This window comes from Eptatretus burgeri, chromosome 4 (genome assembly GCF_056783735.1).
Source record: "Eptatretus burgeri isolate ZD-2024b chromosome 4, Ebu_testis_v1, whole genome shotgun sequence".
Taxonomy (NCBI): Eukaryota; Metazoa; Chordata; class Myxini; order Myxiniformes; family Myxinidae; genus Eptatretus; species Eptatretus burgeri.
The window spans coordinates 97,171,054-97,183,278 of record NC_140964.1 but is presented as its reverse complement, the minus strand read 5'-3'; the positions used below and the strand labels follow the sequence as shown (position 1 = coordinate 97,183,278).

General features: G+C 41.7%; 1 protein-coding gene across 1 annotated transcript in view; it reads left to right on the top strand.

Annotated features, from left to right (window-relative positions):
- The window catches only part of ATP6V1C1 (ATPase H+ transporting V1 subunit C1), a 29,038-nt gene extending 17,305 nt beyond the window's left edge, over positions 1–11,733 (top strand). The window contains exons 8-12 of the mRNA XM_085879391.1: positions 2,396–2,488; positions 6,002–6,095; positions 10,178–10,275; positions 10,800–10,926; positions 11,249–11,733. Coding sequence (XP_085735517.1) covers positions 2,396–2,488; positions 6,002–6,095; positions 10,178–10,275; positions 10,800–10,926; positions 11,249–11,344 — 508 coding nt within the window. The 3' untranslated portion in view covers positions 11,345–11,733. The remainder of the gene's footprint in view (positions 1–2,395; positions 2,489–6,001; positions 6,096–10,177; positions 10,276–10,799; positions 10,927–11,248) is intronic.
- The last annotated feature ends 492 nt before the right edge of the window (positions 11,734–12,225 follow it).

Here is a 12,225-nt window from a genome sequence, read left to right as displayed (position 1 = left end):
AATTACAGGCCGTCGCTCTGGATAACTCCGAAGCCGGCGGGTTGATTAATCGACCGTGAAACGCCAATATCTCGACCGCGTGGCGTTGGGTTAATTGTCTAGATCTCAATATACCTAAATAACCATGCAGTCTTGGCTACCGGGGATTCATGCCCTCGGCACGTCTTTCTCGAACCGGGTCAATCTTCCGACTGCGGTAGAGTTCCAACTACCGACTACCAACTCCGGTTCGGTTGCAGCCGAGCGCAAACTGCCAAAGCCGTGCCGGCTCGGATTAACGGATTATCGAGGATGAAACTCCGTCTGAACTCAGACCCGGACCATGCTGGACCAAATAAAGAAAGGATGGAAACGAGCTGGGAACATTTCTAATAATTTATTTACAATAAAAGACAAGGAGGCAAGAGTTGAAGCGAATATGCAGAGCAGGAATTTACAATGATTCAATGCACTTACTCAATTCTACTTATAGACGGGCCCACACCCAGTCACACACACAAAAATAAAAGAAACCCCGGAGTTTTTATTGGACCCTCCAGCCGATGAAAGAGACGAGCTGGAGGTCAGAGTTCGGATGGGCACCTGTGGGTCGTCGAAGGTCTCAGCCGCACATGTGGGACTCGTGGCGCGTGGAGCAATCGGAGCTCCTGGACGGAGATCAGGATCACGGACGGGACCCACCAAGGCTCCACGAACAGGCTGGTTCACTCGCTCTCCAACCCAACCACAGTCAACCAACTTGTAACCACTCAAGTACTCCAGATCTCCCAGCGCCAACGACAATCGAGTCTGCTCGGGATATATATCTCCTCCCACATGGGGAGGGGCCTTGGCGAGAATCATCTCGCTGTCCGTCCCTCATTGGCCGACGGCCGCACCCTATTGGGGTGGAGCCGTGGCCCCTGTTCGGAGACCCCATATTCTCCACGTGGCCTCGCTCGCGCAGAGCAAGAGGGTCTGCCCTAAAAGGCCCACCGTACAAAAACTATCGTTTGTGGGGCCCGAGAACCGGAACCGCGAGGCCCCCCTCTCGGCAAGTCAAGGTACGAGCAGTGGGTGGTGGGTGGGTCAAGGTACCAGTGGGTGGTGATGGAGCGTGATGTGGAGGTTTGGGATGGCTCGTTGGATGTAAAACCTAACTCAAGACGTCACAACACACACATGTAATCCTCCCGCTAAACAAAAGGACGCGGTCCTGATGACACACGTACTTACTGGCATAACTAACTTTGGGACCTGAATGTTGAGTGCGCATGGTTTCCAGATTCGTAACAATATATTCACATAAGCCGTATGTATGTTTTTGATTCATGTATGTACATCAGGTTATTTTTTTTTTATTATGAAATAGGCAAAGCCTTGAAATGACCGCAACAGGGTGGCCTCAGAATTTCTTCTTCATTTTGGTTTCAGTATTGGTTCGAGCATGTGTTAAACGCAAACAAATTTTTATCTTCCGAGCATTCATCGGGATTGGAATGCGACATGTGTTGCAAAGCAATTCTCGCTTTTTTTATTTATTTAAATTTTCAAGTGAAATTGTCAATTTGTCCAATTTGTAGAATTTCAATTTTGAAAGGATTCCTATTATTGACTCTCCGAATCACAAAGCAATGGATTTGAGAGGAGCAACCACAGCTGAGAAAGTCCGCCCACTGCCCATACTGTGTATACGTTTAAGGGTAGACACTGTGCCTGTTGTATTCTTATCATGAAGAGCTTCGAACCTGATTTTGAGATTAATCATACAACGACAAAAAAAAGTTTGATTCGCATGTGAGATCATGCAAAATTGAGACGTTATATTCGAGTTCCAGAGATGCTTACTGTTCAACCACTCTTGAGATGTAAAATTCTTGTCTTCAGTCAATGCCATTTACGGAGACCTTGTTTTCTTCTACTGATGCCACTCTGGCCACATAATATATTCCAAGGTATCAATATATGATGAAATCTCCCATCACTGCAAGGTTTAAACTTGTATATATTTTTCTTCTCTGGAAAAATGTAGTTGTTCAGATGCTGATGGAAAACCTGTGTTGTCCAGTATTCAAGAATGACTCTCTTTTATTTTTACGATGTACTGTACTAAATAATCAAAATACACCTTCCTCTTCACTATGTACGACATTTCAAATGCCGACCTGCATACTACCCCTTGAGGATGATAATTTTTTTTGGCTCTTTGAGAGCCAAAAGATATCGTTGAGATATCGCTCTTTGTTGAGATATCGAGTTGAGCTCTTTGTTGAGGTATGTTGAGATATCACTCTTTCTCTCTCATATTGCCATCTCTTTATCGCTGCCCTATCTTTCTTTCGGCACATTTTCTTCACACATTGCCCTTCTTCCACACTTTTCATTCAACCTTTTTCCTTCTCTTGATCTATTGTAGGAAAATATTTGAGGATCAGGAGGCTGGTCTGTTCACTGTGACGCTGTTCCACCGTGCTGTTGATGACTTCAAGCACAATGCAAGACAGCTCAGGTAGGAAGGACTATAAAAGGAAGGTGATGGGGTGAGGGGTTGAGTTTTGGTAAATAATGCTTTTCGAAAGTGCTAATCGTGTTTTTTGGGGGGTTTCCTTTTATTTTCCTGTTCATTGTCACATCTAACAACTTAAAAGGATTTTACCCTCGCAGAAGGAGAGGGGATTGCATTTGGGCCCGTTTGTTTGTCCGCACAGAACTTTAGTGTTTTTCTCTGCAACTGCTCGCCAGATCGAGACAAATTTTCATCATAGGAGCGACTACTCAAATAGAATGTTTTATTAGTTATGACATCATAGGTCATGTGGTGTGGCAGCCATGTTGGAAAAACGGAAAAACTTTGGACCTCTATATCTCTGAAACCTCACCAAGGAAAAATTGAAACTTGGCACACAGCAAGTACTCCTCATGGGGAATAAGTGTGATTTTGTTTTTTGTGCCATCATAAGTGCCTTTGTTATGATGTTATAATTGCATATGTAGAATGCTACATCTGATCAGTATGAAAATTGTTGAGGGTAATCCAGGGATAAAATGATCCACAGAATTTTTTTGTATGACTTCATTGGTCACTTGATCCAGCAGTCATATTGTTGTTTTTTTTTTTTTAACTTTCAAAAATCTTCTCTGAAGTGGCTGATCAAATTGAAGCAGCCACATTGGAGTTACCCTAAAACCTATCAAAAAAAATCTTCTCCAGAACAGTTGGACAGATGGAGGAGAAACGTCACACAAATGTTCCGCAAACCATTGGTGTACAAGTTTTTAAAGGAATAATTGATAGGTCACATGGTTTGGCAGCCATATAGGATTGAAGAAAAATATGAAATACTGTTTTCTCTAGAACAGCTTAATCAATCGATGTGAAACTTCACAATTATGTAAACTTCACTTCACAATAAACTACCTAGACTACCTAAGTAAATAACAATAACAGTGTCATTTTATAGTTTTGATCAATACTTTGTGTATCCGCTTTGCCTTCTTGAGTGTATTCACTCTTTTACCCATGCTTACTGTATATGACTGAAGCACACTTGATGATTGTGCCAAATAACCTGGAGTACATGCCACAGTTCTCTAAGGTGAGTTTGGTTCCTCTTGTTCTTCTCTATTTCCAGGTAATCCCATATGGCCTCGATGGGAATCATGTCCAGACTCTGGGGTGGCCATTCTAACACTTGGAGCACACCAACTGTAACTGTGTCCTCCATAGACTGTTTTACTATATTGGAAGTGTGTTTTGGATCACTATGTTGTTGGAAAATGGGTCCTCTTCCAATTCAACTATTTCCACTAGAAACAGCATGGTGCTGCAGTATCTGCTTGTGTTTCTCCTTTGTTTGTGTCCCATTGATTTTAAAAAGTTTTCCCACAACAAAAGGTGAAATACAAACTGAGACAATCAGAGAGCCTCCCCCGTGTTTAACAGTCGGCTGAAGACATTGCGTGTCATATCTTTTTCCATGTCTTCAGCGTACCAACTGGCGTCTCTGAGATAAAAAAAAAGTTTAAACCTCGATTTATCAGACCAGAGTACCCAATTCCATTGTTCAGTCACTCGGTATTGGTGTTGCCTCACAAATTTCAGACTTTTCACCTTATTTTGTTTTCTCAGCACAGCAGTGGTTTCTTTGCTGAAACTCTGCCATGGATATCTGGTGCAATCAGCCTTCTATGCAAACAGTGCTGGATGAGATGTTAATGTTCAGACCTGCTCTCATTTAATTTGTGAGGTGCTGACTTGATTATCTTCGAGAGCAGAAGCTGAGCAGCTTAAAGTGCTTGACTTGCCTTGGGGAGGTTGTTCTGGGTCTTCCTTGCCTTTTCTTGTCTTGTTCTGAGCCAGTTTCTTTCAGGCATTGCAAAATGTACTTTACACCATTGTAGATCTTCATCTTTACTGTTATTTTCTTCATCGTGTGCCCTTATTCTCAAGAGTTTGGATCTTCACAAACTTTTACGTTGAAAGTTTCCTCCTTGGCACCATTCTGAACCTACTCATAACTTTCAAGCAAGGAAACAAGCTAATGAAAATTAAGTTCATATATTCACTCATTTGAAACTTTTTTTTTCGGGTTTCTTGCAATTCACAACTTTTGTTGTTGTTTCCTGTCATTCATATTAATGTAACTGGTGTTGATTTCTTCAATAGTTTGTTATTATTTACTGTACAAAAATCCACAAACTGCATACTGCATATTTCATTTGTGGAAAGTGGATATTATTAACACATGATAATATAATAATAGCAAAAATAAAACCTTTTTCAAATCACCTGTTATTTTATATACTTCAAGGTAAGTTGAATATTAAATGGAGTTTCACAGAAATTTTAATTATTATCTACCGATAATGCACACTTCGAACTACTGTATGTTTCCACAAATGTTTAATGGGGAATAGCACCACAAAAGTGAAAAATAATCTAAACCTTTGCACAGTAACACGCACACGCACACGTGTTCAGGAGAAAATGGATAACATTAAGCTTGTGCGGCAGGAAAATGACCAAGTATTTAGCATGGCTTGAATGGATGTGAAGCTGGGTGTCCATTCTTCTCGCCTTTTTGGTGGATGTGAAAGATCCCCCGGTGTCCTTGAAAGGTAGGGGAGTTATTACTGGCACCCTGATCAATTTATAGATGCCTACCCTGGTTGACTGCTGTGAACTACTCTTGCTGCTACTACTACTACTACTACTACTACTAGTACTAATCCACATGCCCAGCTAATGGGCGTCGTGACCCCCTTGAGGGGTAGGGAGGGGTGGGGGGGGGGGGTTGACCCTTTTGCACTTTGTTCCCTTGAGACAGTGGGAACATGAGGTTAGGGCAGGAATTTTGAATCTTTGGCCATGGTGCTGGCGATAGCTCACCTACTCTTTGCAAAGGACACAGTGGGATCCTAACATCCACCAACTAATGCCGGCAGACGGGACGCCCGCTTAACGTCCATTCAAGGGACATTGATGAAACACTGCAGTGACAGTTTATAGCTGGGTCGAGATTCAAACCCAGGTTGGACAGCTTAGAGACGAATATGCGTACCTCTATGTCATCCTGCCACCTACTGCTGGGAAAGCAATGGCAAACCACCCAGCATAACACTTGTGCAGGAACTGCTTTGGCAGCATTGATCGTGATTTGGCACGGAGTGGCAGCATTTTTTTATTTTTATCTTCACTAATTAATTGTGACCGAGTGTTTGACTGAGTTGATCCATATTGTTACAAAATGCTTCCTGAAGTTATTGTTCCCATTGAACTCCTGATGAACCAGGATTGGTCTCGCAATCAGAAAATTAGTTCGGAACTACCATTGATACCAAATAGGTTTTGACCATCAAAGATTGCCTTGGTGCACTCCTCTCCAATTGGCCCTAGATGTGGGATAGCCCAGTTTACATTTCTGGTGTTCAAGTGCTGAATGGATGGATACATTCAAATATTCTGATCTATTTGTGCTCAACCCTTCCCCTTGTTTCTTCCAAATTGGTATATGTCATCCAGGTTTATGGTGAGAGATTTTCTTTACAATGAGGAAGAGCTCAGAGCCGACAAAGATGCGAAATCTCGATTGGCATCTGACAAGAAGAAGCAGTTTGTATGTGTGGGATCAGCATGCTTGGTTGTTTTGGGATCAATTTGTAAATGTTTATGGGCAATTGTTTGTTTGTTTTTAAAGGAGGGGGAACAGTTGCATGGGAGGGTGGATTATAGATTACTAGCAAAAATACCCACCCAACAGGTGATCTTGCCTGAAGCATGCAACACGTTCTCCTGACACATACCTTTATTTAGAGAGTGTATAGGCACCTGACGGCTGCCTTAATCGCTCCCAAAAGTGATAAAATTAAAAAAACTGGTCACGTGCATGAAACAAAAAATGCCTACTGCTTATACAGGGTGTTTCATAAAAAACACAACCCAAAGTTGTTTTTATACTTTTTAAATTTCCAATTGAAACAACATGAAACTTATACATTAGCATCTTTGTAATGCAGTATGTAGAATAAAGTAACATACAACAATGAAACTAGTGATTTCAGAAAACAGTCCACAAAACATGTTCCAAATGGCTGCCCTGCTGCAGCTGGCACAAATGGATCCTCCTGGTGAAGTTGTCGGACTCAGCTGCATTCTTGAACCGGAATTGCTTTGATGTTGGTGGCAATTGCATTTTTGAGGTCATCAATAGTCTGAGGTCTCCCCTGGTGCACTCGATCCTTCAGGTAACCCTAAATATAGAAGTCAGGTGGGCTGAGGTCTGGAGAATGGGGTGCCCATTCAATATCTGTCCTTCTAGAGACGATTTGATCACTGAATTTCTTTTGCAGCCAATGTATCGATCTGATGGAAGTTTGAGGTGTGGCCCCATCGTGCTGAAACCATTGCACAGCTTTGTCGTCGATGCAGCGCTTCCTCGCTGATGCACCAAATAACTTCTGGATAACTTTCAAGTACTGTTCAGTGGTTACAGTTACCGATTTCTCTTCTTCATCTTGAAACCAGGAAGGCCCAATGATGCCAAATTTGCTTCTGGCAACCCATGCAGTGCATTGTGGGTTGAGCAATGGCCTTTCAAGAGCTTCATCAGGAGAACTTGGAACTCCAAAACATTGTTTTCAGAATTAACATGACCACTTAAAACAAAGTGGGCCTCGTCAGAAAACCACACATTACTCAGAAAATTTGGATCCATCTGCATTTTTATTCACACCGTCATACAAAGTTGTTTATCATTGTCTGTTAGTTTTTGCTTCACTTGTATGTGATTCTGGGTACATTTTTAGTTCCTGCTTCAGAATTCTATGTGCATTTGATAAAGATAAGTTCAATAATCAAGATCGCTGATGCAGCGATTTTCCTGGAGCTCCTCAAAACTGCTTCAGACCGCTTCAATGTTAATTTTTTTTTTCATCGTGATGTTGCAGTCCTCAGGCGACCAGACTTTTTATCCATTAAAATTAGCATACTTATTTGGGTCTAATCTTGTCTCGAACTTCTTTCTGAATCATGTTTGAGTCTGTTTAAATGACTTTGTGGCAAAGTAAGACTCCACGATAAAGATCCTTGCATTTTTGAGGTTCTTTATTGTGGAGTTTTCTCTCCTTCTTGTTAAATTATACGAACCTTGACATTGTATCTAAAAAAAATTAAAAAAAAATTTAAATATTCTCCATTCCATCTTTAAAATTAACATGACCCTGATGTTTGCAGTTTTTCCTCCAAACGATGCTTCATACAAACCTGCAATAAAAATAAAAAATTATATGAAAAAAGAAAAATTTTACAATTTTAATTGGGTCGTATTTTTTTTGTTAAATGAAACACTCGATAATAATTCAAGACACCTCACTGCATTGGAAAACTTGGAGCCAGGAATACTGTAATGTTAAGGGTGTGGGCTTGTAATACCCTCTCTCACCTGGGGCGCCACGACATGATACACATTTACATAGAGAAATGGCGTTCCCCCTCCTCCTCGCCCCCTAAAAGACCACTGGCAAGATAAAAACCCCTATACAATAATTGGGGTCATGCTCAGCCTATGTCGCAAGTCTTGATGCCCAGAACTATAGGAGGAGTAACGCAACGCACAAACACCAGTCCATTAATTATAGTAAGGATTTACAAAAGACTGTCTTGTCAGATGTTTTTCAAGTAGATGAGTTTGTGGCAAAGTGAGTATAAAAAAAATACAACAAAACTAAATTTGTGAGATCTTTAATTCTCACATCCAACTAAATGCTGTCATTCAAGCAAACATTCACTTGCTAAATGGGTAATTTTGTAGAAACCCCGGTTTACTATGAAATTGCAGAATGGTTCTGGCCTGGACAGCATCGGGACACGTGTCTTAAAAACCGTTTTCCTACTCTTGGACTTCCTCTTTCTGCTTTGTTCACCCCCAATATTTGCCCTAGGTATTGTCCATCTGCTTGGATGTCAGCCAACATCATTGCATTGCATAAACGATATGAAAAACCTGATCCCCTTAACTACTGACCTATCAGCTTGCTTCCAATCATCAGCAAAGTCATGGAATCGGCTTCCTTACAAACAGATGAATGATCAGCTGACTATCGGCTTACTTCCAATCATCAGCAAGGTCATCACGATGAATGATAGTTGATATAAAATCCTTCCTTTTCTCCAACGGCTTGATCTCAAATCATCAATTCGGATTCATGCTCGGTCATCAATCCTGAACATGCTGATTCTGCTCTCTCAAAAATGGTTGGAAGCCTTCAATCTCAGACAAAATCAAGGCCGTCTCTCTGGACATATCTTGAGCATTCAAAATGGTTTAACACCCAGCCTTGCTTTCCAAACTCTGTCTATGACATCCAAGGCTACCTCCTCTCCTTGCTTACTGACTTCCTCTATTCGGCTCTCAACAGACTCCTTTCATAGTCCTATTTCATAGTCCTCTCCCTAGACCTATTCCTAATCTTAATCAACGATCTTTCTGACTGAGCCTATCACTTTCACATCACCGACAGGTGGTTAGTCTCTGTCTTTGACTGCCCCCTTTTTGGTCTTGTACCCTCTACCCTTTACACCCTCCCCCCCTCGGTTTCTGCTGGGCACACGTGGTCTGCCTGGAACTCTCTTCCACTCCAACCCCCCCCCCCCCAAACCTGTGGAACCAACTTTCTCAGTTTCTTCAATCTTATTCTTCCCTCCAGGGCTTCAAGATGGCTATTCACCATCTCAGGTCATCCCCCCTCCCCCAAGCACACCTCTTTCCAGGTTTCCAGTTTTTCTTCCACTTTTGTGATTTAAAGTTTGTGGCTGTACCCTTCTTGTTCATCCCCTTTGTCCTCCCATTGCTCTCATTCTTGCTCACATTCCTTTTCCCTCCAAATTTCCCTCTGTTCCTCTCTGTGTTCCAGTTCCTCCACAAGCCTCGACTTCATACCAAAAAGAAAATTGATGTCAGTGTTGGAAGTGACAAAACGAGCATTCACTCTCAACAGTCATTAAGGTTCCATTGGTATAAAGTGGTTACCAAAGGACCTTGTTTTCATCAAAGGGCAACTTAAGTGGTCTTTGCACCAGAGCTCCTATACACACAGAGCACTCCCAAAATGGAGGATATGATAGCTCAAAGATTATTGTGACACTTGATGAGACTCAGGTCCATCATTTCATGCCAATGTCAAAGCAAGTCAGCATGGGGATTAAACATTCTTGGTGACCACCACTAAAAAATGATGAGGTTCAGCCATCATCCGGAAAGCTTTGAGCAATATTATTTTGACACTTTAATGGATTGATTATTGTGGAGCTTCTTGAATGTGGGAGAGCTATTAAAGCACATAAGTACAGTGACTTATTACACAACCAAGTCAGATGATGAATATACAGACAGTCGGCAGGTATTCTGAATTGGGGTATATTCTTGCCCTCGTATAGCAAAAGTGACCCCTGCTATTTAAAGGTGATGTGGAGTTCTAAGTCATCCCGTTTGGAGTCCAGACTCATTTTGTGAGTCATTTCTTTCTTCTCTCTTCTCTTTCTTTCTTTTCTTCTCTTTATACCGCTCAAAGGACATTTGAGTAGCAGAAAGATTATGAATTATGAAAACATTTGATGAGTAATTGTCATTATGATAATAATAGACATTACATTATTGAAATGATAAACTGATTGTTGAGGGTCTGATTTGCCACCTCTCAGGGTCCCCTGGTTCGTTGGCTCAAGGTGAACTTTAGTGAGGCTTTCATTGCCTGGATGCACATCAAGGCTCTGCGGGTGTTTGTGGAGTCGGTACTCAGGTAGAGTCCTGAATTCTTCCTGATATTTTTGTTACCTGAATGACTTGTATAATGTTTTGCTTTCTTTCATACAAAGGTATGTTGTCGTAATCCACTCTGGTATCAGGCTTCTCCTCGGATGCTTATAGTTGTGGCTGGTTCCAAGAACTATGAGTTGAACGAATTTGAAATTTGTTTCATGGTGTTGGTGACAATTCACCTTTTCTTCATCGAAAGACTCCAACAACTAATGCCAGCAGCTGGGTCTCCAGCTTCACATCTATTGGAGGGATAGTGCATTCGTTGTTGCAATGTCTTTCCGATGAAGCTCCAATCTGACAATTTATAGTCTGGTTGAGAATCAAAACGATGTTAGGCAGTCCAGAGGCAAATACTCTTTGCTATGTCTGCACAATCCCGTCAACATATTGCTTTTTATACCGATTGTTAATGAGCGTGCTCTGTTTATTTGAGATACCCTAACTCTACATGTCGGGAATTGATTGTTTGACCACTGCAAAAATCCTTTCCCACCCCACTCCAAGGTACGGACTTCCTGTGAACTTCCAGGCCATGCTGCTGCAACCCAACCGCAAATCAGTGAAGCGGCTTCGTGAAGTTCTTCACTCGCTATATCGGCACTTGGATAGCAGTGCTGCCGCCATCATTGATGTAATTATCTCTGCTTGATCTTCTCCGCAATTGCACACATATTGTTGTTTTGCAATTTTGTTTAATAGTTCTGATGAAGCCATGAGCTTGGCACTCCTCGCTGTGTTTATGGTGGTGATCTGACAGCCCGTGGTGTTAGTAGTGTTGGGTGAGGAGGAGACATTTTTGCAGCTAAATATATCAGGATTTTTTTTTTTTTGAAGGTCAAAGGGATCTTTGGTTCAGTTTTTACTCAAGTTAATGAAAGAGCTGGATATGATGAACAATTCCTGGGGATACATCAATATGTAGAGAGACATTATTTGTGTGTGTCTGTGTGCAGCCAAGTATGGACATCCCGGGACTGAACCTCAGCCAGCAAGAGTACCACCCATATGTATTTTACAAACTTGATTTAAATCTGCTGGAACATAAGTGATTCCATTCTTACCTCCCTCTCACATTAAGACCCCTTCTCTGTTGCTGAGGCTTCACGCCCACCCTTGTCCCCAAACCACTGTATCATTTTTCTCTGTTCATTCCCAACTTCCATTGGGTTGAACATCTATCTTCCTGAAATGTAATTTTACTCTCCAACAAAGTATGATCCTCACTGATCCTATTCCTATTTGTATTTTCGATGTAAATGTGCTGTTCACTCGAAGCCCATGATTGTTCCCCTTGAGATATGGGATAGAGGGGATGCTCTGATTCTTGTGATGTACAATTGGTGCTGTGTTCATTTCTCGACATTCCCTTCTACAATGAAACCATATCGCCCCTGATGTATGTGCTGCTAATGGTGATTAAACTGCACTAGACAAATGAGCTTGCTTCCAATATTGCTCATTTGCATTGCCCATCCAGAAGGGGTGGGAGAGAGTATATTGTAGTGTTTGGCTTTGTGTTTGTGTTGAACGGCAGTTTGCTAAGTTTGTACAACCAACCATTTAATCTTCCAGAATGTAAAGATTTGTGGTCATTCCAGATTGAACTAAAACAGCACTCGGAAGAGAGCATACCTCCACCAGGCTAAACAGTTTAGGTTTTGTATCCCACTGATAGGCCGGATCTGCATCTGGACCTGAATCGATATCTAATGGGCTTGTCATCTAACTGACTCATCCATCAAGTTTTGCCATAATCTGTCCACAACGTTTTGAGATATCGTACTATATGTCATTGTTGGCCCTATCTCTCAATGGTGAAGAATCGCTGAAAAAGAAATCTCGGATCCAGATCCACATCTTCACCAAAATCAAGTCCATGAGATCTTGTCACACACCCATTCACCCCATCCACCAAGCTTTGTCCGAATCT